We start from the raw sequence: 27,685 nt of genomic DNA, 5'->3' as shown, positions 1-27,685 counted from the left end.
TGCCACTCTCAGGTTGGAGGAGCAACACCTCATATTCTGTCTAGTTAGCCTCCAACCCAGTGGCATGAGAATTGATTTCTCTAACTTCTGGTAATTTCTACCCCCTCCCCTTCTCTTTTCCATTCCCCATTCCGGCTCACCTCTCACCCCTTCCCTTCTCCTCACTTGCCCATCCCTTCTCACTGGTGCCTCTTCTCCCTCCTTTTCTCCCATGGTCCACTCTCCTTATCAGTTTCCTCCTTTGTCAGCCCTTTACCTTGTCCAATTATCCCTTCCCAGCTTCTTACTCTGTCTGCCCCTCCTCCACCCACCCACTTTTACCCTCACCTGGTCTTAACTATCACCTGCCAGTGTGTACTCCCCCTTCCCCCACCACCTTATTCTGGCTTCTACCCCCTTCCTCTCCAGTTCTGATAAAGGGGTTGACCCGAAACGTCGACAGTTTATTCCTGTCCATTGATGCAGAGTTCCTGTAGTGTTTTGTGTGTATTGAGCTGGATTTTCAGCATCTGCAGGGTCTTTTGTGTTAATGAGAAGGTACTTCGATAGGCCAGGATAGATGAAATCAATGAAGTCAGCTGAGTCTATAGCACTCAGGGTACATGTGCCTCTGCAGTAGCTACAGGCCAGTTGTCCACCAGGTTGACTTCTTCTCCATGGTGATAGCACTAACTCTTCAGACTCTTGTCTAATCTCTTCCTGGCTATTCTGGCCTACTCTGAACCCAGAAACCTTGCTTCCATTCACTGAAGAAGGGTCCAGGACTTTTGAGCTGGAGGAGTATGCCTACGATGAAAACATTGGTTCTTTAGTTGTGTTCTGCTGAGCATTGTGGGCATGCTGTGTTAGTGTCAAAATTTGTGTTGACACTTGCGGGCTGCCCCCAACACATGCTCCAAAGTGTTGGTTGTTAACATACAGTGGAATGTGTCATTTGTGTTTCGATGTACGTGATAAACTATTTATTATTATTTAGAAGTACAGTGCAGAACAGGCCCTTCAAGCCCAACAAGCCACACTGCCCAGCAACCAATCTATTTAACCCTAGCCTAATCAGGGATGATTTACAATGACCAATTAACCTTCTTCAGGTGTTCAAAACGCCACCCCCTTTTCTCAATTCCTTTGTCTCCGCCGCATCTGCTCTCAGGATGAGGCTTTTCGTTCAAGAGTGAAGGAGGTGTCCGCCTTTTTCAAAAAAAAGGGCTTCCCTTCCTCCTTCATTAATGTTGCCCTCAACCACATCTCTTCCTTTTCATGCACTTCTGCTCTTACACCATCTTCTCACCACCCTACCACCCCACCAGCCTCCGCGTCCAGCACATAATTCTCCAAAACTTCTGCCACCACCAATGGGATCCCAACACCAAGCACATCTTTCACATCTTTCCCTCCCCCCACCCCCCCCAAACTCACTCTCTGCTTTCCACAGGGATCCCTTGTCCGTTTGTCCATTTGTCCCTCCCTACTGATCTCTTTCCTGGCACTTACCCTTGCAAGCAGAATAAGTGTTGCACCTGCCCTTACACCTCCTCCCTCACTAGCATTCAGGGCTCATCCAGATGAGGTGACACTTCACCTGTGAGTTTGTTGAGGTCACTTACTGTGTTCAGTGCTCCTGGTGTGGCTTCCTGTACATCGATGAGACCTGACGTGATTGGGAGACCGCTTTGTCAAGCATCTACGCTTCGTCTGCCGGAATAAGTGATATCTCCCAGTGGCCACCCATTTTAATTCTACTTCCCATTCCCTTTCCAATATGTCCATCCATGACCTCCTCCACTGTCACGATGAAGCCACACTTACATTGGAGGAACAACACCTTATATTCCGTTTAGGTAGCCTCCAACCTGATGGCATGAACATCGATTTCTCCAACTTCTGGTAATGTCTTCCCAACCTTCCCCTCCCCTCCTGCTCCATTTTCCATCCCTTTTCCCTCTCTCACCTCATCTCACCAATCAGCTTCCCAGCTGTTAACTTCATTCCTCCCCCTCCAGGTTTCACCTATCACCTGGTGGTTCTCTCTCCCCTCCTCCCACCTTTTTTTTCTCTAGTCCTGCCGAAGGGTTTTGGCCTGAAACATCGACTGTACTTTTTTCCATAGATGCTGCCTGGCCTGCTGAGTTCCTTCAGCATTTGTGTGTGTTGACCAATAAACCTACTAACTTTGAACCTTGGGAGGAAACTGGAGAATCCAGAGGAAACTCACACAATTCACATGGATAACGTACTGCAGAAGACACTGGAATTGAACTCTGAACTGCAGAACATCCCAATAACTCTACGCTAATCACTACTGTGGCACCCTGCATCTGAGGAATCTGAATGTGAAAAATAGTTTAGGCCTTTAGAGTTGGGGGAGTGTGCCTACAGCAAAAACATTGGTACCTGATCCAGTTGGGATGTGGAATTACACTGGCAATACCAGTGTTTATTGTCCATATTTATTGTCCATGGTTATTTCTTCAGCGGTTTGATCAGGGCACGACTGTGCAAGACCGTGGACGTCAGCCAGTGAGAAGAGATTAAAAAGAGACAGCTTTATTGAGCGGGTGTCTGAGGAGCAGAGGGAGACAGAGTAGGAAGGCTTTGGCTCAACGGGGCTTCGGCGATAACGGGTCGAGGTGAGTTAGGTCGCCTGTGTAGAATACAGACAGGAAGAATGTGTGTGTGAGGCCGGTGTTCTGCGCTTGGTGTCAGATGTGGAATGTCTGGGAGACTCCCAGCCTCCCAAACGGCCACATCTGTGCCAGGTGCGTTGAGCTGCAGCTCCTTAGGGACCGTGTTAGAGAACTGGAGATGCAGCTCAATGACCTTTGTCTGGTCAGGGAGAGTGAGGAGATGACATAGAGGAGCTATAGGCAGGTCGTCACACTGGGGCTCAGTAGACAGATAAGTGGGTAACAGTCAGGAGAGGGAAGGGCAGGAATCAGATGCTAGAGAGTACCCCTGTGACTCTCCCCCTTAACAATAAGTACTCCTTGAGTACTGTTGGTAGGGACAGCCCACCAACAGTAAGCAACATTGGCCACACCTCTGGCACAGTGTCTGGCCCTGTGGCTCAGAATATAGGGAAAGGAAGAGGATGCAGCAGTGATAGGGGACTCTATAGTTAGGGGGTCAGACAGGCGATTCTGTGGATGCAGAAAAGAAGCACAGATGGTAGTTTGCCTCCCAGGTGCCAGGGTCCGGGATGTTTCTGATCGCATCCATGATATCCCGAAGTGGGAAGGAGAACAGCCAGTGGTCGTGGTACATATTGGTACCAATGACCTAGGCAGGAAAAGGGAGGAGGTCCTGAAAGCAGACTACAGGGAGTTAGGAAGGAAGTTGAGAAGCAGGACCACAAAGGTAGTAATCTCGGGATTACTGCTTGTGCCATGTGACAGTGAGTATAGGAATAGAGTGAGGTAGAGGATGAATGTGTGACTGAGGGATTGGAGCAGGGATTCAGATTTCTGGATCATTGGGACCTATTTTGGGGCAGGAGTGACCTGTACAAAAAGCACGGGTTGCACATGAATCCCAAGGGGACCAATATCCTGGTGGGGTGGTTTGCTAAGGCTCTTGGAGAGTATTTAAACTAGAATTGCTGGGGGAGTGGGAACCAAACTGAGGAGACGGAGGAAGAGGCGGTTGCCTCACGAATAAAGAAAGCTTGGAGACAGTGTGAGATGGAGGATAGGCAGGTGATAGAGAAGGGACGTGCTCAGACTGATGGCTTGAGATGTGTCTATTTTAATACAAGGAGTATTATGAACAAAGTGGATGAGCTCAGAGCATGGATCAGTACTTGGAGCTATGATGTTGTGGCCATTACAGAGACTTGGATGACTCAGGGACGGGAATGGTTACTTTGAATGCCAGGCTTTAGATATTTCAAAAAGGACAGGGAGGGAGGTAAGAGAGGTGGGGACATAGCACTGTTGATCCGAGATAGTGTTACGGCTGCAGAAGAGGAGGAAGACATGGAGGGATTGTCTACGGAATCTCTGTGGGTGGAAGTTAGGAATAGGAAGGGGTCAATAACTCTACTGGGTGTTTTTTATAGACCACTCAATAGTAACAGGGACATCAAGGAGCAGATAGACAGAGTCTGGAAAGGTGTAATAATAACAGGGTTGTTGTAGTGGGAGATTTTAATTTCCCAAATATCGATTGGCATGTCCTGAGAGCGAGGGGTTCAGATGGGATGGAGTTTGTTAGGTGTGTTCAAGAAGGTTTCTTGACACAATATGTAGATAAGCCTCCAAGAGGAGAGGCTGTACTTGATCTGGTATTGGGAAATGAACCTGGTCGGGTGTCAGATCTCTCAGTGGGAGCATTTTGGAGATAGTGATCACAATTCTATCTCCGTTACCATAGCATTGGAGAGAGATAGGAACAGACAAGTTAGGAAAGCATTTAATTGGAATAAGAGGGTATATGAGGCTATCAGGCAGGAACTTGGAAGCATAAATTGGGAACATATGTTCTCAAGAAAATGGACGGAAGAAATGTGGCAAATGTTCAGGGTGTACAAAGGCTGTTGTAAATATGGTCAAGAAGAAAAGAGCTTAACGAAAGGTTCAAAAAACTAGGTAGTGATACAGATCTCGAAGATTATAAAGCTAGCAGGAAGGAGCTTAAGAAAGAAATTAGGAAAGCCGGAAGTGGCCATGAGAAGGCCTTGGCGGGCAGGATTAAGGAAAACCCCAAGGCATTCTATAAGTATGTGAAGAGCATAAGGATAAGACGTGAGACAATAGGACCAATCAAGTGTGACAGTGGAAAAGTGTGTATGGAACCGGAGGAGATAGCAGAGATACTTAATGAATCCTTTGCTTCAGTATTCACTAAGGAAAAAGATATTAAGAAAGAGGATATGCTGGAGCTTTTGGAAAGCATCGAGTTGGATCAGTCACCGGGACCGGATAAGATGTAACCCAGGCTACTGTGGGAGGCGAGGGAGGAGATTGCTGAGCCTCTGGCAATGATCTTAGCATCATCAATGGGGACGGGAGAGGTACAGGAGGATTGGAGGGTTGTGGATGTTGTTCCATTATTCAAGAAAGGGACTAGAGATAGACTAGTGAGTCTTACTTCAGTGGTTGGTAAGTTGATGGAGAAGATCCTGAGAGGCAGGACTTATGAACATTTGGAGAGGCATAATATGATTAGGAATAGTCAGCATGGCTTTGTCAAAGGCAGGTCATGCCTTACGAGCCTAATTGAATTTTTTAAGGATGTGACTAAACACATTGTTGAAGGTAGAGCAGTAGATGTAGTATGTTTGGATTTCAGCAAGGCATTTGATGCAAGGCTTATTGAGAAAGTAAGAAGGCATGGTATCCAAAGGGACATTGCTTTGTAGATCCAGAACTGGCTTGCCTACAGAAAGCAAAGAGTGGTTGTAGGCGGGTCAAATTCTGCATGGAGGTCGGTGACCAGTGGTGTGCCTCAGGGATCTGTTCTGGGACCCCTACTCTTCGTGATTTTTATAAATGACCTGGATGAGGAAGTGGAGGGATGGGTTAGTAAGTTTGCTGATGACACAAAGGACGGCGGTGTTGTGGATAGTGTGGAGGGCTGTGAGAGGTTACAGTGGGACATTGATATGATGCAAAACTGGGTTGAGAAGTAGCAGATGGAGTTCAGCCCGATAAGTGTGAGTTGGTTCATTTTGGTACGTCAAATATGATGGCAGAATATAGTATTAATGGTAAGACTCTTGGCAGTGTAGAGGATCAGAGGGATTTTAGGGTCCGAGTCCATAAGACACTCAAAGCTGCTGCGCAGGTTGACTCTGTGGTTAAGAAGGCATACGGTACATTGACCTTCATCAATCGTGGGATTGAGTTTAAGAGCCGAGAGGTAATGTTGCAGCTGTATAGGACCCTGGTCAGACTCCACTTGGAGTACTGTGCTCAGTTCTGGTCACCTCACTATAGGAAGGATGTGGAAACCATAGAAAGGGTGCAGAGGAGATTTACAAGGACGTTGCCTGGATTGGGGAGCATACCTTATAAGAATAGGTTGAGTGAACTCGGCCTTTTTTCCTTGGAGCGACGGAGGATGAGAGGTGACCTGATAGAGGTGTATAAGATGATGAGAGGCATTGATCGTGTGGTTAGTCAGAGGCTTCTTCCCAGGGCTGAAATGGCTAGCATGAGAGGGCATAGGTTTAAGGTGCTGGGGAGCAGGTACGGAGGAGATGTCAGGGGTAAGTTGTTTTATGCAGGGAGTGGTGAGTGCGTCGAATGGGACGCTGGCGACGATGGTGGAGGCAGATACGATTGGGTCTTTTAAGAGACTCCTGGACAGGTACATGGAACTCAGAAAAACAAAGGGCAATGGGTAACCCTGGATAGTTCTAAGGTAAGGACATGTTCGGCACAGCTTTGTGGGCCGAAGGGCCTGTATTATACTGTAGGTTTTCTATCTCTATGTTCTATATTTAATTGCCCTTGAACTGAGGAAGACGTTACCAGTCGAAAACGTTGGTAAATCTGGAGTCGAACATAGATCAGACTGCGCAAGGGTGGCAGATTTTTCTTCCCTGGACAACGCTTGTGACCAAGGTGGGTTTACACAAGAATCTGGTAGTTTCTTCCTGGTTTTAGCAGCAAGCAGGAGATACAAGGGACTGTGGATGCTAGAATCTGGAGCAACAGACAAAGCACTGGAGGAAGTCAGCATCTATGGAGGGAAGAGGGCAGTTTTCTGAAAGATCTTGACTGAAAACATCAGCTATCCATTTCTCTCCATCGAGGCTTGACCTGTTTTACAACAAGCTAGTAGATATGGTTTAGTACTGTTATTGGTTTAGTATTGTCACATGTACCAGGTGGTGAAAAGTTTCTTATATACTGGTCATCCAGATTAAATTGTGGCAGTGTATCAAGCTTGACTCAAGTAAAACAATAACAATGCAGAATAAAGTGTAAAAGCTACCGGCAGAGGTAAGCAAAGTGTGGGATCATAACGAGGTAGGTTGTAAGGCCAGGAGTCCGTCCTACTGTAAGAGGCGGCCGTCCTGTCGCTTTACTTTTCACATAAACATTGGAATATACGGTCAAATGCATCATTTGCGCCAGCGGCCAACACAGTCGAGACATACGCTCAGAAGCATCACCACCAACATAGCAATCCTACAATTTACTAATCCTAACTGGTACATCTTTGGAATGTAGGAGGAAACCCACACTGTCATGGGGAGAACATACAAACTCCTTACAGACAGCGGCAGGAATTGAACGGCTGGCAATGTAAAGCACTACGTTAAGCACTGTGCTACCATGCAAGAAGTCCATCTTATCGACCAAAATATGTGGTTACTGTTCTTGAGGCTACCTTTGCTGGACTTCCTCCAGCAGACTGTGTTGTGGCCCATGGTGTACCTTGACCCATTCCTAATTTCCATAACTGACCTTCTTAACACCATCTATCCATCTTGGTTCCTCAATACCCTTGCCTAACAAAAAAATCTATCAATCTTTCTTGTGAAATTCTCTGGTGAACTGCAGTTTCAAATTTTATGGTATAGTGCAGGCGTTCCAGATATGTATGCGAAGAGGTTCAGCTGGCTCTAATTTGAAGGCTTTTCCTTCTAGTTCTGGGCTTTGCACCAAACTGCTGCACACCAGAAGAAATATTTTATCTCTTTCCAATTGCAAGTCCTCAACTATCCCAATTAGATCATCACTTAATCTTCTGTATGCAAGGGAATTGCTGCCAAGCACTCTGCAACCTGTGTTTGTAACTGGAACTTTTTTTTGGCCCGCTGGTTCTTTCTCAAGTCTCCAGTCACCCAAAAGCCTGGTTAGGAACTCATGATTAATAACTATAGTATTTGTGGTTTAAATGGAACTTGGTAAGTGCCAGCTCATGCAGGACTGAGGGCATTTTTACCACGATGCTATGAGAGATCAAGATTAATTGGTCAGTACTGTCAAAGAGCTGGCACAACCACAGTGGGTAAGCTGCCGTACAAGTTGATAGGGTTGTCAGAAAGGTGTGTGGTGTGTTGGCCTTCACTAGTCGGGGGACTGAGTTCAAGAGCCGCGAGTTAATGTTGCAGCTCTATAAAACTCTGGTTAGACCACATTTGAAGTATTAGACCATAAGAAATAGAGGCAGAATTAAGCCATTTGCTCCGTTGAGTCTGTTCTGCCATTCCATCATGGCTGTTTTATTATCCCTCTCAAACCCATTTTCCTGCTACTTTCTTGTAACATTAACACCCTGACTAATCAAGAACCTATCAAACCCTGCTTTAAATATACCCAATAACTTGGCCTTCACAGCCGTCTGTGGCAATGTATTCCACAGATTCACCACTCTCTGGCTGATGAAATTCCTCCTTAGCTCTATTTTAAATGAATGGCCCTTTATTTTGAGGTTGTACCCTCTGGTCCTAGACTCACATACTATAGGAAACTTCCTCTCCACATCCACTCTATTTAGGTCTTTCACTATTCGATGTTCTAAGTATCGTGTTCAGTTCTGGTCGCCTCATTATAGGAAGGATGTGGAAGCTTTAAAGAGGGCACAGAGGAGATTGACCAGGATGATGCCTGTATTAGAGAGCATGTCTTATGAGGATAGGTTGAGTGAGCTATGGATTTTCTCTATGGAGAGAAGGAGAATAAGGGATGATTTGATAGAGGTGTACAAGATACTAAGAGGCATAGATCAAGTGGACAGCCAGAGACTTTATCCCAGGGTGGAATTGCTAATACAAATGGGCATAATTTTAAGGTAGTTGGAGGAAAGTATGCGACAACATCGGATGCAGGTTTTAACAGGGTGGCGGGTACATGGAATGCCCTGCCAAGGGTGGTAGTAGAGGGCAATATATTAAGTGCATTTAAGAAACTTAGATAGGCAGACAGATGATATAAAACTGGAGGGCTATGTAGGAGGGAAGGGTTAGATTGATCTTCGAGTAGGTTAAAAGGTTGACAACATTATGGGTCGAGGGGCCTGTACTGCGATGTACTGTGCTTTATAATGTATGTTTATTCCCTTCTCTGTTGTGTATTTTGTAATCTTGGAGGGAAATGCGTTCTCAGTTCATTTAAGGAACTTGGAGAGCACAACCTGCAAGGTACTTGTGTTCTCTAGTACTGTTTCTATCACAATATTGCAGAGGTAATAAATCAGTTAGCTGCGATATAAAATCATGGATTCTTTTCTCCCTTCAGGGTATGGGAGACGCTGGAATGCCCAGCATTTATTGCCCATACCTCTTGGTCCCTGAGTCTTTCCCCCAAGCCACAACACATGGGAGACCATGATCACTGGAATCTGGAGACAATTTGATACAGCAGTTTTGATGCATTTCACCGGACAGTTTCAGGAAAACTATTGCCATTGGTCTGAAAACATGTAAAACCCAGATGAGTAACTGTGGCAGACATTATCAAGTTGGATGAGTTTTAATCCCAGAAGGGTCTCAATCCAAAAACATCAACTATCCATTTCCTTCCACAGATGCTGTCTGGCCCACTGAGTTCCTCTGGACTGCAGCATCTGCAGTCTCTTGTGTCTTGAGTTATTATTGATTTATTCTATTAACTTATTTTTAATTCTCCAGCTGCTGTGGTGAGACTTAACTCCATCTCCTGTGCTTCAGACCAGATTGCCATTCCAGTAACATGTGCATAGTGTTACTGTACCCCAAATGAGGCTGCTTAGTGATCAGTAGAGCTTCAGGTGGTGAATGGCTCCCTCTGGTGGCCTTAACAACGACATTCAGTCTGGTTCACTCTCTCGAGCTACAGCTTTAAGAACAGTGAGAAGAATCGGGATTGTTTAATGTCATTTCCATTTCATTTGTTCGTTCGTTTTATGCCATGTCGTACGTTGTGGGCGATCATGTTCTTTCAATGACCATGACTGTTCTTGGCAAATTTTCCTACAGAAGTGGTTTGCCATTCCCTCCTTCTGGGCAGTGTCTTAACACGATGGGTGACCCCAGCCATTATCAATACTCTTCAGAGATTGTCTGCCTGGCATTGATGGTCACATAACCAGGACTTGTGATATGCACCAGCTTCTCATAAAACCATCCACCACCTGCTCGCCTGGCTTGACGTGACCCTGTTCAGGGAGCTGAGCAGGTGCTGCACCTTGCCCAAGGATGACCCGCAGGATAGCGGAAGGAATGAAGGCCTTACATGTTCTTTGATAGAGATGTATCTGTACCCCACCACTCAAAGTGATATACTGAGGAGTAGGAGTTTATTCACCAACTTCACCTTTTAAAGGAAGCTGAAGTCAAAGTGACCCGGCAAGTTCGAAGGTTCAAAATACACAACTCTGAAATTCTTCTTCTCCAGATAGCCACAAAACCAAGAGAGAAAAGTACAGCAGCACAATGATCAACCCCCACATCGCTCCTCCCCACACAAAAACACGAACAAAAATGGAACAGGCACATCAATCCCCAAATCCATCTCCCCCAGACACAAAAAAAAATGAGAACGATTGGGCAAAAAACAGAAAACATGAAAAAGCTATAAGACTGAAATAAAGTCTATAGTCTAAGTCCATATCCAAAATGCAGAAAACCTGGCTAACACTCTCCGGGTACAGCAGCAGGCCTTTCCCTCTTCGACAGCAGAGCAATCCCACCAGCGATCAAAAGGCAATCTCCCCTCTCCAGTAGCAGAGCAATCACACCAGTGATCAAAAAGCAGTCTCCTCTCTCCAGTAGCAGAACGATCCCACCAGTGATCAAAAGGCAATCTCCCCTCTCCAGTAGCAGAGCAATCCCACCAGTGATCAAAAGGCAATCTCCCCTCTCCAGTATCAGAGTGATCCCACCAGCGATCAAAAGACAATCTCCCCTCTCCAGTAGCAGAGCGATCCCACCAGTGATCAAAAGGCAATCTCCCCTCTCCAGTAGCAGAGCGATCCCACCAGTGATCAAAAGGTAGGCAGCTGACGCTCACCCTCTGCATTCGCCTCCTTGTTTCAATCTCCCTCATTGCTTTAATCAGCGAACAATTGAAGCTTTAATCAGTGAAACGGAGTAGGTTGGCAGCTCATGGCCTTTTTGCCACGAGGCTCGCGCACGCTGCCTATGCCTTCCAGAATCCTCAGAGACTGCAGGGGGCTGGAAACCCAAATGATCTCCAAACTGCAACTCATAGGCTCCAACAGTTCCAGAATCACATTCAAGATGAAAATAAAAGTAAAAGACATAAAAGAAGTGAAATATATGGTTTCATGATCTATCCAGAAGATGTCGATGGTAGGAGCATTGTACGCAGGTGCCATCTTGACTAGAAGATTTATACTGGTTCTGATTATGCTTTGATAGTTTGGTTTCTGGGTATAATTCTCTGAAGGATTTATGTGGCTGTAATTGATAATTCTACTCCTGAGGCAGCTGCTTTCATTGTGTAACTAGAAAGGAATTGGAGGATTGGAATATCCCTGACAGGATAACAAAATGCTTATTTTCTGAAATCCATCCAGCTTTCACAAGCTGTCTCCATTCTTCAAAGCAAGCTTGTATCAGACACTCGCCATTCACTGCATTGGTCCACTTTTGAGTTTTAAGGTGTTTGGAGGAAAATAAGAGGTCGGCACAGCATTGTGGGCCAAAGGGCCTGTACTGTGCTGTAATGTTCTACTTTCACTCTTGGTTATCATTGGATATATTTTTGGGCAAATTAGCAAACATTATGAATGTAGGAAGACTTTTGACAGCAGTGTTCTGTCTTAGGCTGGTAATGGTTGTAGGAACTATGGATGCAGATTGTCCACTTCTATCACCAGATCTGTATTGCCACCCTATCTAATATAAGTTAAAACTGTCAGTACAACTTTAGTGCACACTCTCCCTCCCCTCTGTCCCCCTTTCCTCTTCAATCTTCTACCCACTTTCCCTCTCCCCCTTTCCCCCTCCCCTTTCCCCGCCCCCCCTTACCCCTTCCCTCCCCTTCCCCTCCCCTTCCCCCTTCCCCCTCCCCCTTCCCCCTCCCTTTCCCCCTCCCCTTTCCCCGCCCCCCTCCCCTTCCCCCTTCCCTCTCCCCTTCCCCTTCCCTCTCCCCTTCCCCCTTCCCCCTTCCCCCTTCCCCCTTCCCCCTTCCCCCTTCCCCCTTCCCCCTTCCCCCTTCCCTTCCCCCTTCCCCTTCCCCCTTCCCCTTCCCCCTTCCCCTTCCCCCTTCCCCCTTCCCCTTCCCCCTCCCCCTCCCCCTCCCCCTCCCCTTCCCCCTCCCCTTCCCCCTTTCCCCCTCCCCTTCCCCCTTCCCCCCTCCTCTTCCCCCTTTCCCCCTCCTCTTCCCCCTTTCCCCCTCCCCTCCCTTTCCTCTTTCCCCTTCCCCTTTCTCCCTCCCCCTCCCCATCTCTTCTCCCTCCCCCTCCCCCTCCTCCTCCATTTCTCCCTTTCCCCTTCCCCCTTTCCCCTCCTCTTCCTTTCCTCTCTTTCTCATTCTCTCTCTATCTTTCTCTGTATCCCTATCTCTGCCTCTATCTCTCTGTCTTCGTTTCACTGTCTCTCACTCACTCACTAACATACAGGAGATTTGCAGATACTGGAAATCCAAAACAACACACACACAATACTGGAAAAACTCAGCAGACCAGGTAGGATCAATGGTGAGGTATAAGCAGTCATCTTCGTACACTGAGGCCCTCCAGCATTTTAAAACTATATGATACAGGAGTGGAATTAGGCTGTTTGGTTCATCGAATCTGCTTCTTGGGTTCCTTTTAAATCTCTCCCCTGTCACCCTAAAGCTATGTCTCTTAATTTGGGTTCTGTCTGAGGAAGAAGACTGTCACTATCCATTCTATCTATGCTTCTCATTATTTTAAATGCATCTATAAAGTCAACTGTCATTCTCCTACGTTGCAAGAACTAAAGACCAGGCCTGGCTAAGCTCTCGCTTTGCAAACACATACAAAATGCTGGAGGAGCTCAGCAGGACAGGCAGCATCTCAGGAGAGGAATGAACAGGTGATGTTTTCAACCAAGACCTTTCTTCAGGACTGGAACAGAAAGGAAAGGGAAAGAAGCTAGAATAAAAAGGTGGGGGGGGAGGAAAAAGAGTACAAACTGGCAGATGATATGAGAGATCAGGTAAGGGGGAAGGTGGGTGGGTGGGTGGGGAAGAGGGGAAGAAGTGAAAAGCTACAAGGTGATAGATGGAAGAGGTAAGGGCTGAGGAAGAAGGAATCTGACAGAAAAGTAGAGTGGACCTTGGAAGAAAGGGAAGAAGGAAGGGCAGTGGAGGGAGGTGATGGGCAGGCGAGGAGAAGAAAAAGAGTGAGGGGGAGCCAGAATAGGGAATTGAAAAGGAGAGAAGCAGGACGGGAGAGAAATTAACAGAACTGAGAAATCGATGTTCATGCTATCAGGTTGGAGGCTACCCAGATGGAATATAAGGCGCTGCTTCTCTAACCTGAGAGTGGCTTGATTGTGGCAGTAGAGGAGGTCATGGACCAACGTGTTGGAATGAAAATGAGAAGTCGAATTAAAAAGGATAATCACCAGGAAAATCCTGCATGTAGCGGCAGACAAAGTAAAGGTGTTTGACGAAGCTGTCTCCCATGATAGAGTAAAGATCCTAGACCATTGACCTGGTGCATGGGTGGGAGAAGACAAACTCAGGACCTCTGGTCCTGGCAACATCTTTAGAGGATGATAGTGCTGCCTGAGTCATGCTCTGCTTTTCTGTTTGCAGGATGTCCCTGGTGCGTATGAAACAGGAAGGTCGTGAGGGCAAATATATGTGCAGATATATTGTGCACTCCATGTGGGAGGACTTGCAGCAACGGGGAAAATTAATGGGGGTAAGTCAGTGATTCTGCAACATGTCTGGAAGATGTTTCCTCCTGATATTTAATAGGTATGTAAAAAAAAAATTCACACTAGGTATTGCTAATTCACTAATGCCATTCACTTAACGTTCAAGATGAGGTAATAAATAGGGTTGGACATTGGCTTTGTGGGAGAAGCCAGGGAGTGATAGTAGAAAGTTGTCTCTCTGACTGGAGGTCTGTGACTAGTGGAGTGCCCCAGGGACATCATCAGTGCTGGGTCTGTTGTTGTTTGTTGGATGATAATGTGACAAATTTGTGGATGACAGAAAGATTGGGGGTGGATTGGACAGCGAAGAAGGGTGTCAGAGCTTGCAGTGGGACCAAGGCCAGCTGGAAAAATGGAAGATGGACTTTAATGCACTTTGGGAGGACTAACCAAGATAGGTGTTACACAGTGAGCAGTAGGGCAGTGAGGAGTGTGGTAGAACAGAGAGATCCGGGAATACAAATCCCATAATTCCTTGAAAGTGGTGTCACAGGTAGATAGGGTCATAAAGAGCTTTTGGCACATTGGCCTTCATAAATTAATGTATTGAGTACTGGAGTTGGGATGTTATGTTGAACTTGTATAAGACATTGGTGAGGCTTAATTTGGTGTATTGCGTGCAGTTTTGGTCGTCTAAATACAGGAAAGATATAAATAAGATAGAAAGAGTGCAGAGAACATCCTGGAGGATGTTGTCAGGACTTGAGGATCTGAATTATAGGAATGGTTGATTAGGTTAGCATTTTATTCCTTGGAACATTGAAGATTGAGAGGAGATTTGATAGAGGTAAGCAGGTTCCACTGAGATTGAGGAGTGAGACTACGCTAGAGGTCATGGGTGAGAGGTGAAATGTTTAAGGAAACATGAGGGGGAAATTCTTCACTGAGGGTGGTGTGAGTGTTGAATGAGTTGCCAGTGCAAATAGTGGATGCTGGGTGTGGATAGGTACATGGACGGGAGGGTTATGGAAGCAACACACATAAAAGTTGCTGGTGAACGCAGCAGGCCAGGCAGCATCTCTAGGAAGAGGTGCAGTCGACGTTTCAGGCTGAAGGGTCTCGGCCTGAAACGTCGACTGCACCTCTTCCTAGAGATGTTGCCTGGCCTGCTGCGTTCACCAGCAACTTTTATGTGTGTTGCTTGAATTTCCAGCATCTGCAGAATTCCTGTTGTTTGGGTTATGGAAGCTATGGGCCAAAGCAGGTTTATGGGACTTGGCAGGTAGATGAGTCAAGTGGACTGTTTCTGTGCTGTAGTGTTCTATGATTCTATCACTACATAATTCATAAGAACCAACCATCCCAGTGTGTGATTATCATGAACATATTTGACAATAAATGGTGGGATAATTTGCTCCATGTTGAGAAGCTGCCTGTTAGTTTGTTATTAGTATTACCATCGGGATAGGAGACCAACCTGACAGGAGAGAGATCAGAATTGTTCTGACATCGTGAACTTGAATACACTTCAGTTGTGTATTTGCAAAAGGAGAAATTCCCACCGTCAAGCACCATCACAAGAAAGCAACGTCCATCATCAAGGACCCCCACCATCCAGGTTATGCTGTCACTTTTAAGGTTTCTACAACTCATGTTCTCAGAATTATTTATCTGTGTGTCTTTTGTCTGTCTGCCATTTATTTATTATTATTGATGTTAGTATGATTAGTCTTTGTTCATATATATAGTTCTACATAAATTCTATTGTATTTCTTTGTTTTCCTGTGAATGCCTGCAAGAACATGAATCTCAAGGTGACACTGGTAATAAATTTACTTTGAACTTTGAAATTTTTGAAGAGGGGAAAGACTTTCAGGGCTGTGGTCTGGGAGCAGATGGGAGTGGGGCCAATTGCAAAGAGCCAGAATTTCAAGGTGAGTTAAATAGCTTTCTCATGCTCCTATGCCTCAGAGAATTACTGAATATGGTCTTTGTGTGCTTTGGTCATTGGTCTAGTGGGCTGTGTGCTTAAATCAGAATCAGGTTTTTTATCACTGACATGGTTTTGTGGCAGTAGTACAGTGCAGTATATAAAGGTCCTGTAAACGATACAAAGAAGTATATTAAAAATAAATAAGTCGTACAAAACAAGAGCAAGATAGTGAGGTAGTGTTCATGAGTTCATGAATCATTCAGAAATCTGATGGTGGAGAGGAAGAAGCTGTTCCTAAAAGCTGTCTTTTCAAGCTGCTGTACTTCCTCCCCGATGGTAGTAATGAGAAGAGGGTATGTCCCAGATGATAAGGTCCTTCATAATGGATCCTGCCTCCTGGAGGAATTGTTAATTGAATTTGCTGTAGATGGTGGGTAGGTTAGTGCCCATGATAGGGCCAGCTAAGTTTACAGCCCTCTGCAGTTTTTTCCAATCCTGTGCAATGACCCCTCAGTACTATACCAGATGGTGATGTAAATAGTTAGAATTCTCTCCACGGTACATCTGTAGGAACTGCATGTATAAATGGTTCCAAAATACTCTGGAAATCAAAATAAGGCTGCAGGACTGGATGGTGTCAGTACCAGGGTGCTCAAAGCCTGTGCCCCTCGACTATGTGGAGTACTTTGCCATGTCTTCAACCTGAGCCTGAGGCTCCGGAGGGTTCCTGTACTGTGGAGGATGTCCTGCCTCGTCCCTGTGCCGAAAACGCCGCGCCCCAGCGGCCTCAATGACTACAGACCGGTGGCATTGACCTCCCACATCATGAAGACCCTGAAGAGACTTGTTCTGGAGCTGCTCCGGCCTATGGTCAGGCCACACTTAGATCCCCTCCAGTTCACCTACCAGACCCGACTAGGAGTTGAGGATGCCATCGTCTACGTGCTGAACCATGTCTACGCCCACCTGGACAAGCCAGCGAGCACTGTGAGGGTCATTTTTTTGACTTCTCCAGTGCGTTCAATACCATCCGCCCTGCTGCGCTGGGGGAGAAGCTGACAGCGATGCAGGTGGATGCTTTCCTGGTGTCATGGATTCTTGATTACCTGACTGGCAGACCACAGTATGTGTGCTTGCAACACTGTGATCTCGACAGAGTGATCAGCAGCACTGGGGCTCCACAGGGAACTGTCTTGTCTCCCTTTCTCTTCACCATTTACACCTCGGACTTCAACTACTGCACGCAGTCTTGTCATCTTCAGAAGTTTTTGGATGACTCTGCCATAGTTGGATGCATCAGCAAGGGAGATGAGGCTGAGTACAGGGCTACGGTAGGAAACTTTGTCACATGGTGTGAGCAGAATTATCTGCAGCTTAATGTGAAAAAGACCATGGAGCTGGTGGTAGACCTGAGGAGAGCTAAGGCACCGGTGACCCCTGTTTCCATCCAGGGGGTCAGTGTGGACATGGTGGAGGATTACAAATACCTGGGGATACGAATTGACAATAAACTGGACTGGTCAAAGAACACTGAGGCTGTCTACAAGAAGGGTCAGAGCCGTCTCTACTTCCTGAGGAGACTGAGGTCCTTTAACATCTGCCGGACGATGCTGAGGATGTTCTACGAGTCTGTGGTGGCCAGTGCGATCATGTTTGCTGTTGTGTGCTGGGGCAGCAGGCTGAGGGTAGCAGACACCAACAGAATCAACAATCTCATTCATAAGGCCAGTGATGTTGTGGGGATGGAACTGGACTCTCTGACGGTGGTGTCTGAAAAGAGGATGCTGTCCAAGTTGCATGCCATCTTGGACAATGTCTCCCATCCACTACATAATGTACTGGTTGGGCACAGGAGTACATTCAGCCAGAGACTCATTCCACTGAGATGCAACACAGAGCATCATTCCTGCCTGTGGCCATCAAACTTTACAACTCCTCCCTTGGAGGGTCGGACACCCTGAGCCAATAGGCTGGTCCTGGACTTATTTCCTGGCATAATTTACATATTACTATTTAATTATTTATGGTTTTATTACTATTTAATTATGGTGCAACTGTAACAAAAACCAATTTCCTCCAGGATCAATAAAGTATGACTATGACTATAAGTGCAGGCGCAGCAGATCTTAAATCAATGACAAAAGTGCTGGAAACACTAACTAGCATCAGTCTCGTGCACTTGTGTGGCCTTTGGACACTACACTGTGCTTGAAACGAACAGTTTTTGAATAGCGTGTGTGCTTGTATTCAAAAAGCAGTAGTTTTTGTCACTGATAGTTGGTGGACAAATGTGCAGTAAGACAATTCAGAACAGTTTTGGTCACTGCGGTTTCAAGCATTCAGGCTTGGAGATGCCCAAAACAACCGGGAGTGAAGATGAAATAATTTCACTACTTCAAGTTAGGAACTGCGAAGAAATTGAAGGTATCAAAAGTCATCTTGAATGTTGCAATGAAAATGAAGATTTGGAGGATCCAATCATTGAAAGCATTATATGAAGGCAGTCCATTATCTGCACTAGGTGTCAGCACTGATTTTGATCATTTACAGTCAATCAAAAGAACACTGCAGCCCACACTAGGTTGATTCTCAATGTGCTTAATGGTGGGGAGGGCTTTGCCTGTGATGGACTAGGCTATGTCCATCACTTTTTGTAGACTTCTCAAGCAAGAGCAGATCAGAGTTGTGAAGAGAAGCATCCCTTTGGAGCACTGAAAGAGGAGGAGGTGATGGAATCTCATTGCAGGTAGATGATGAAGAATTGCCGGTTGGATATGGAGACTGGTGAGGTGGTAAGTGAAGACCAGGGGAACTCTAACCTTGCTCGGCCATGGGTGTTCAGGGATCTCTTCTAGCTCTTAGCACAAACACGAGATTTTACAGATGCTGGAAATCCAGAACAACCCACACAAAATCCTCGAGGAACTCAGTAAGTATGGAAAGGAATAAACAGTCAACATTTTGGGCCGAGACTCTTCACTGGGACTGGAAAGGAGAAGGGAAAGAAACCAGAATAAGAAGGGTGAGGGAATGTAGTGGAGGTCTCACAGCTGGAAGAAAGTGATCTAGTCATTCTTCTGTTCAGTTCACCCTCTCATGAGCAAAATCACTCATCCCCTCAAGCATTAAAACAACGCAACACAAAATACTGGAGGAGCTCAGCAAGTCAGGCAGCATCTATGGAGAGGAATAAACAGTCAACGTTTTGGGCTGAGACTCTTGATCGGGACTTAGAAACGTAACAGCTCTGCTTGTTCCATTGTGGGTACATGAGTATGCAGAGCAAAAAAAAACCTCCTTCTCTCCAAAGGCCGCTGCGCTGAAGTTGGAAATTCCCCACTGATGTACGAGGAAAATGCAGGGGAGTTCTGCTAGACAGCCTGATGCAGGGCACCTGTAAGCACTCTTTTCCACAGCTCTGACATTGACTGATTGCACCTTGAGAAAATCATTGTTAACATCAGTCTTTGAAAAGTAAATCTGGCTGATGATTGAGCAACACAAGGTACCAATGAAAATTCATTGCTGTAGATTTGGAGCTGTCTTTGAGATCAGGATATAGTTCAATGAGTTGATTAATGTGAAGTAACACCTGACCACATGGCTACATCTACTCCATAATCTCACGTGTGAGTCCTTGAGATAACTTGAAATAACAAAAAAGCTTTTCCACCGAAAACTTCAGTAAAGGATTTTTTCTTATATAAACTTCAGTATAGATATTAAAATCTATTTAAGTTGAGAAACCCCATTTATTCCATGGTTATCTGTTCTATGGTTTATAATTTCATTGTTTCAAGTAGAGTTTAGTAAAAGTTTTGAAAAACAACTGAACTTCAACAAAGTTTAATTTATCAAAGGTTCTATGGTCCACAGCCTCAAACTTCACCCCAGATGCTTTTTTTTCTTATTGGATGCTTACAGAAGCTTCCAAGACGTGAACTTACAAATTTGTGGGTACAGTAGCATAATGATCAGCATCACACTATTGGAGTGCCCGCAAGCCGGGTTTGATCCTGTCACTGTCTGTAAGGAGCCTGTACCTTCTCCCCTTGACTTCATGTGTTTCCTTCCATATTCCAAAGACATATGGGTTAGTAGGTCACATGGGTGTAATTGGGTGGTATGGGCTCGTTGTGCTGGAATAGCCTGTTGCCATGCTGTATCTCCGAATAAAAAAAAATAACTGTTAACACCAGAAATCCAGAGCAACACCCACAAAATTCCGCAGGAACTCAGCAGGTCAGGCAGCATCTGTGGAAATAAATAAGCAGGCTACGTTTCGGGCTGAGACCCTTCAGATCTGCAAAGGAAGGGGGAAGATGCCAGAATAGAAAGGTGGGGGGACAGGGAAAAGGCAAGCTCAAAGGTGACAGGTGAAGCCAGGTGGATAGGAAAGGTAAAGAGTTAGAGATGAAGGAATCTAATGGAGAGGAGAGTGGATCATAGGAGAAAGGGAAGTGGGGGGGACCCAGGCACAAGAAGAGGGAAGAGGCCTGAGTGGAGAATAAAAGAGGGGAACAGGAGGTAAATTTTTTTTACCGAAAAGAGAAATTGGTATTCGTGCCATCAGGCTGGAGTCTAAGGTGTTTCTCCTGCACCCTGAGGGTAGTCCCATCATGGCACAAGAGGAGGCCATGTACTGTCGTGTCATAATGGGAATCAGAATTAAAAATTTGGCTTCCAGGAAGTTCAGCTTTTGGCGAATGGCGCAGAGGTGCACCCTGAAGTGAGTAACAGCAGTTAAACTTTTTTTTGTTCTGGTCTATGTCACATGTCCTGCCGGTTTTATACTTGTGTAAGTACCATTCTGCAGTCTTCTCCTTCCATGATGGTTCTCTCTGCAAGTTAATCAGGGCACCAGCTGTATGGAGTAATTATATTTAACACTGTGTTAAGAACTCCAAATTCCTTATAAAATTTTAAACATTTCTTCTGGCTCATGATAGCTTGATATATGAAGAGCAGTCCCATTGGAGAGAATGCCACAGAACTGCAAATAGCTTCTTGGTTAAGTGGCCGTGTCAGTGAACCTTATCTGGTGTTGCCATTGCAGCTGTGTTTCTCTTAGAGCAGGGGTTCTCTCAATCTGGGGCCAACAGACCAATTACTTAATTGCATTGGCCCATGGCATAAAAAAGGTTGGAAACCCCTGTCTTAGAGCTATTGCACTGTGCAAAAGGGATATGAAGTCAAAGTCATGTTTATTGTCATAGGAATACATATGCACAGGAGCAATGGACAAACTTACTTGCGGGAGAGTCACAGGCACAAGGCATCAGATAAGCAGCATTCACAAAAAATACTTTTTCTTGTGTTTTCAAGAAATAATTTTTGTGAGAAAGATCACAGTAGGAGAAGTAACTGTCCATTTTAGTGCAAAATGCTCAAATTGTAGTGATTAGAATTTTACCAGATGGTTGATGTGAAGAAGCAGTTGTTGAACCTGGTGGTGTGGGACTTCAGGTTTCTGTACCTCCTGCCCAGTGGGAGCTACAATGCTCTGCTCACTGCTTAGTGACGTTTGCTCTGCTCTGCACTACATTGAGTCTGAGGCTCTGGCCTGCTCTGGGCTTTGTGTCTGAGGACTCACTTTCGTTCTAAATGGTATTTGCTTACTTTTATTGTTTACACAATTTGTTTTTTTTTCTCCCTCCCTGCTCATTGGGTGTTTGATGGTCATCTTTTTGTATGGGTTCTTTTGGGTTTGTTTGTTTTGTAGCTGTCTCTACGAAGACAAATCTCAAGTTCGTATAATGTGTACATACTTTGATAATAAATATACTTTGAATTTTGATACCATAAAATGTTTGTACTCATTCCAACATATCTTGAAATGACAGCAATCAGAAATCAACAAAATTTTACACTCAGATGCCTGTATCTAAATATTTTATACTCAGTTTTATTGACACTTCAATCTTGAGATCAAATCTCTACTTTTTGGGTTTTGGTTACCTTGTTTTAGGAAAGATGTCATGAAATTGGAAAGAGTGCACATATTTAAGAGAATGTTGCCAAGACTTGAAGTCCTGAGTTAAATGGAGAGGTTTGGCAGGCTAGAACCTTATTTCTTGGTGTGTAGGAGGTGGATGACCATATAGAAGTTTTTAAAAATCTAATACAAGGGGGCATGATTTTAAGGAGATTGGAAGAAGTTCCAGGGAGGATGTCAGAGGTAAGCTTTTTTACACAGAGAGAGGTAGGTGCATGGAAGACACTGCCAAGGGTCTAAAATACTCCTAAAATACTTTAGGAGTATTTAAGAAATCCTTAGGTACAGGGATAAAAGACAAAAAATGGAAGTCTATGTAGAAGGGGAGGGTTAGATTGCTCTTAGAGTACGTTGAAGGGTCAGCACAATGTCATGGGCCAAAGGGCCTGGACTGGGCTGTATTGTTCTATGTTCTATAAAATCATGAGAGGCATAGATAGGGAGAATATGCAGTGTCGATTCCCAGGGAAAGGGAATCAAAAACAAAGATTCATAGTACATTTATTATCAAAGTATGTGTGCAATATACAACCCTGAAATTTTCTTCCCACAGACAGCCATGAAACAAAGAAACACCGTGGAACCTGTTCAGTGAAAACATCAAACACCCAACGTGCAAAGAAGAGAACAAATCACACAAGTGGTAAAAAAAAAAGAGCAATAAACACACAGATTATGAAACAAGAGGGCAGAGATAGGTTTAAGATGAGGGGAGAGATTTAAAAGGAACCTGAGGGTCAGTTCCACCTGCAGGCTGGTTCATATATGGAATGTTGCTCTATGATTCTTTAAAAATGTCCATAATGTTTGCACGGACAAAGCGTTGGTGTGGGCACATTTCCTAAGCAACTGCTGGAGGAACTCAGTAGGTCAAGCAGCATCTGTGGGGGTTGGAAGAAGTGTTAATGCTTCAGAGGACGGTCAGTGCTGCTCGACACGTTGAGTTCGTCCAGCTGATTGTTGCTTCAAGTTCCAGCATCTGCTGTCTCTGTTTCTGAGTTTGATTTGCTTCGTGCAACTGACCCTGTGCAATGGAACTGACTTAACTAAACCTACACACTGATATCATTCCCTGTACACCAGCTGCCATCCAGGAGGACATACGTACAGGAGCTTGAAGATCCACAATGAACATTCAACAGGTTCTTCCCCTCTGCCATCACATTTCAGAATGGACAATGAACACATTTTCCCTCTCTTTTTGCACTACTTATTTAAGTTTTATATATATATATATATATAAAACTGTGAAAAAGTCATTAGGCACATACAGCGTATATAGCTAGGGTGCCTAAGACTTTTACACAGTATTGTAATTGTCAACATGGAGCAGAGAACGAGTTTGTAAATCTGGCAGGAGCAAAGGATGTTGGAAGTGGCGAGGGTGGAGTGGCACATGAGGGGTGTGGGATAGGTGACAGACAAGGAGTGCCAGGAACTGTGGAGAGGCATGGGTTCAGACACACCTAGCCCTGAGACACCAGGCAAGGTCATTTGATCATTACATCAAACAATTCATTTATTGATCATTACAGGATGTTTCTCTGGTGCATCCCACTCCCTCCCCCCTTCCCCAACCATGATTCCCTTCTCCCTGCCCCCTTCCCACTCTCACTCCACAACAAAGACCTATATCAGAATCGGGTTTATCATCACTCACATGTCATGAAATTAGTTTTTTTTTGTGACAGCAGTACAATGCAATACATAAAATTACCACAGTACTGTGCAAAAGTCTTAGGCACGATATATATTATAATTTATAATTGTTATTATTATGTACTGCTGCTCTAAAATAACTAATGTCATGACATATGCCAGTGATATTAGACCTGCTTCTAATTCTGATTCGGTCACTCTCTCCTCTCTGTGCAGTGGGTACTACAGCAAGGACACTTTAAATAAGCACTTGAAATAGTATTGAGAGAAAACAAAATGTGATAAAATATTGACAAGAAAGCCTTTTACTTTGTTGATATGGTGACCTCTGGCCTTATGGATTTTGAGTTAAGACATATAAAATAAAGGTGAAAGGTTTGTACTGCCACTGTCTACTGCCTAGTGAGTATGTAGATAGATAGCTAGCTTTCAATACTGACAAGAAATGACCTGCTAGTGTATGACCTTTTAGTATCTGTTTGTCTTGATACAAATCCAAGATAACTTGCCTGATTTATCATTCCTCTGTTGGACTCGTCTGTCTGTTCATTTTCTGTGCTTACTTTTCCCTGGCCAGCTGTTGATAGGGAACTCGTATCCTCTGTGTGGTGTTCTCCTGTCAGTCAGAAAGCTGTCAAGTTTCTTTGCTCGGAGTTGCGCCCCGTCACTTCACTGAAAACAACGAGTGCTGTCATAAACTGGCGAGCACGGGAGCTCAAAGCCCACTAACTCTGTAATTGAATGAAGAACTTGTTCACGCTGAGCATGCCACTTGGGATCGGAAACAGTGCACAAAAGGTCACTCTTCTGCACTGTAAACCTCGTAACTAATTTCATTTCAGAGAGATATCTGACCATTCTTCCTGACCTGAATCAGCCTCTCAAATTCCACCTCATCTCAGTTTTAAAGAGACATCCCTTTATTCTGAGGTTGCTCCCTCTGATCGTAGATTCTCCTGCTGATCGAAAGATCCTCTCTATGTCCACTATCACTTACACAGGTTTTTCAGTATCTGGTAGGTTTCCTTTAGATCACCTCCCTAATCTTTCTGAATTCAAGGGTAGAACTTGTTGAGTCCGTCTCTGAACAATTGTGTGCAGGTGTAGGGGTTTCCTGCTGAAAGGATGCATTTGCAATAGCAAGAGATTACATTGAGGATTTCTGGAATGGTAGATTTGTCATCTGAGAGATTAAGCAGATAAAACCTCTGCTCTCCTGAGCTTTGAATGATAAGTGAAGTACTCAAATTCTTCAGTGGCTTGTCAGGGTAGATGCAGAATTGATGTTCCCTTGTCTGGACTGCTCAGAACTAGGAGTTACAATCTCAAAATAAAGGTTGCCCATTTACGACCAATAACAAGTTGTGAATCATTTTGGATCTCTATCTCAGACTTTATTCAAGGATGAGGTAAGTAGATGTTTAGGTGGTAAAGAGCAGCCATTTAACTGAAGAGCACAGCAAGCATAAGGTGCTGAATGATCTAAATTTATTTATCGTCTTACATATTTACATTTTCGGCATAGACTGACTAGTGGAGGATTTGGATCATCGAGGCCTTTTGGCCCAACTGATCTATGCTGTTCAAAATTTCCATCTAAGCTAGTCTCATTTGTCCATATTTGGCCCATAATGTGAATGAACTAACTGAGTCTGGGAAATTCACAGTCACTGACTGATCATGGAACCTTGCTGAGTAACTTTGCAGCACTTAATGCTAATACAAGGGGGGCATCATTGTAAGATGATTGGAGGAATGCATAGGTGGGATGTCAGAAGTAAGTATTTTACAAAGAGAGTAGTAGATGTGTGAACTGCCCTATCATAGATGGTGGTAGAGATTTGTACATTAGATGCAGTAAGAGATTCTTAGAAGAATGGAGGGCTATGTGGAAGGGGAGGGTTCGATTCACCTCAGAGTAGGTTATAAGGTCAGCAGAACTCGTGGGCCAAAGGGATGGTACTGTGCTCTACTGCTTCTGTGTTTCTGAATAGTTTCCAACTATCTATCTGAAACAAAATGCGTGTCTGTCTGTTTGAAAACAACCCAGGGGAACAATGATGAGACAATTGCAACAACACTTGGAAGATGTTCTTAAAACTATGGAATAAGTGTTGTTCTCATTAAGGCCCTGTACTGTTCCTTGTTCTTAATGAAACCATTTGGGCCATTGTGCTGTACTGGGTCTCTGACAGTAACCATGCTCTTTGCTTCCCAGCTATTTCTTTCTGATGATCCTATAAATTGGTGTTCTCCATTAGCTGTCCAGCTCCTTCCCAAAACTATTTACGGGATCCCACTTCCACTTTTTTTTTCAAACAGGTCTTTCTAATTTCAGATCTAAAGGAAGTCTTTAAACTGAATTCAGATTGTCAGCTGCCATCTGTGTCGGGCAGACGAAAATGAAAAGAGCAGTTATTAAATGGGAGCCAGTTTTCCATGAAAGCATTCTCTATGACTAGTTGTCCTCCCTGGAAATCCAGGTCAGTTCACCCAGCCTGCGTGCTTTTAAGTGGATGTTTCCAAAATGGAAGCACAATAGGGGTCCTTCACTAATACCAGAGCATTCTGAAATGTGGTTTGTGAAATGCAAAGCAAATAAGCTGCTCCAAGCTAAACTTTCAATGTTAGTGGTTCCTTCACCTCTGCCGTCTGCTTTGCCAGCAACCTCATGCAGCCGTGCCAGTACGTGGTGTTCAGTATTTAAATCTGCCTCTGAGGTTCTTTCTGTAAAGCTGTGCTGCTGTTTTCTTATCGACAAGGCGGTTTAGTTGATGGTACAGTATAGACATATTCCCCTCACCCCACTCTTTAACAATGGCTTGCTTTATTTCCCGTCTTGTTCCGCATATTTTTCAGTGTCAGAATCCGGTTTAATGTCACTGACATATGTCACCAAAGACTTGCAAATTTCTACAGATGTACAAGCGAAGAGAGCATTCTAAATGGTTGTATTAGCATCTGGTATGGGGGGGGGGCCACTACAAGGGATCAGAAAAAGCTTTAGAGTGTTGCAAACTCAGCCAGCTCTATTGTGGGCACTAGCCTCGGCACCATTGAGGACATCTTTAAAAGGCAATGCCTTCAAAGGTGTATCCATCACCAGGACATGCCCTCTTCTCATTACTACCATCAGAGATGAAATATATATTTCTTATATTTTTTATATTTATTATTAATGTGATTTATATTACAGTGCAATACATTAAAATCCTACAAATTGCATTAAGAAATACATATATTAAAATTAAATAAGTAGTGCAAGAAGAGAGCCAAAGTAGTGAGGTAGTGTTCATGGGTTCATTGTCCATTCAGAGATCTGATGGCAGAGGGGAAGAAGTTGTTCTTGAATCGCTGAGTGCGTGTCTTCCTGCACTCGTGCCACCTCCTCCCTGATCGTAGTAATGAGAAGAGAGCATATCCTGGATGGTCGCAGTCCTTAATGATGGTTGCCATCTTCTTGAGCTATTGCCTTTTGAAGATGTCCCCGATGCTAAGGACACTGTTGCCCATGATGGAGCTGACTGAGTTTACAACCTTTCTATAGCTTTTTCTGATCCTGTGTAGTGTCCCCTCCATACCAGACGGTGATGCAACCAGTTAGTATGCTCTCCACGGTATGTCTGTAGAAATTTGCTAGAGTCTTTGGTGACATACGAAATCTCCTCGAGATCATAATGAAATATAGCCGCTGGCATGCCTTCTTTGTAATTGTATCAGTATGTTGGGCCCAGGATAGATCTTCTGAAATGTTAACACCCAGAAATTTGAAACTGCTCACCCATTTCATTGCTAGCCCCCCCTCAAAGAGGACTGGTGTGCATTCCCTCAACTTCCCCTTCCTGAAGTCCACAATCAGTTTCTTAATCTTACTGACATTGCGTGCGAGGTTGCTGTTATGACACCACTCAGCCAATCAATATCTCATCACCATGTGAAAGTGTGCCAATGACAGTTGTGTTTACTTGCTACGCAATTTGATGGTGGATCACACAGCAAAACCTTGTTATATTACCTCCGCAGAGATATTACTCTGCTGTGAGAGGAGCCAAGATTTTCTTGAGGACGATGATGTGTTTTATTAATGTTGTAACAAGAACTGTTAGGATGGGAAATGGCTTCTTCCCCCAGGCCATAAGACTACTGAACTCCCTGCCACCACCCAGGTCTCATCATGTATGAAGCGCCAGTAGTGTTATACTGTTTACATTTTAACGTCATAAATAAACCTTATTATTTGTTAATTTATTCATGGTAATATTACATTATGTGTTGTGTACGCGAGTTATAAGTACTGCGCTGTGCACTTTGGTCTGGAGGAATGTTTCGTTTAGTGGTATACATGTGCACG

The 27,685-nt window shown here is 44.6% G+C and overlaps 1 protein-coding gene across 1 annotated transcript in view; it reads left to right on the top strand.

Moving 5' to 3' along the window:
* LOC134360030 (ubiquinol-cytochrome-c reductase complex assembly factor 1) overlaps positions 1 to 27,685 on the top strand; it is a 188,601-nt gene that overhangs the window by 65,089 nt on the left and 95,827 nt on the right. The window contains exon 6 of the mRNA XM_063074049.1: positions 13,683 to 13,791. Within this exon, the coding sequence (XP_062930119.1) occupies positions 13,683 to 13,791 (109 nt within the window). The remainder of the gene's footprint in view (positions 1 to 13,682; positions 13,792 to 27,685) is intronic.

Source organism: Mobula hypostoma, chromosome 2 (genome assembly GCF_963921235.1).
Source record: "Mobula hypostoma chromosome 2, sMobHyp1.1, whole genome shotgun sequence".
NCBI lineage: Eukaryota > Metazoa > Chordata > Chondrichthyes > Myliobatiformes > Myliobatidae > Mobula > Mobula hypostoma.
Note: the sequence above shows the minus strand (reverse complement) of the source record. Positions and strands in the feature narration are given on the sequence as shown.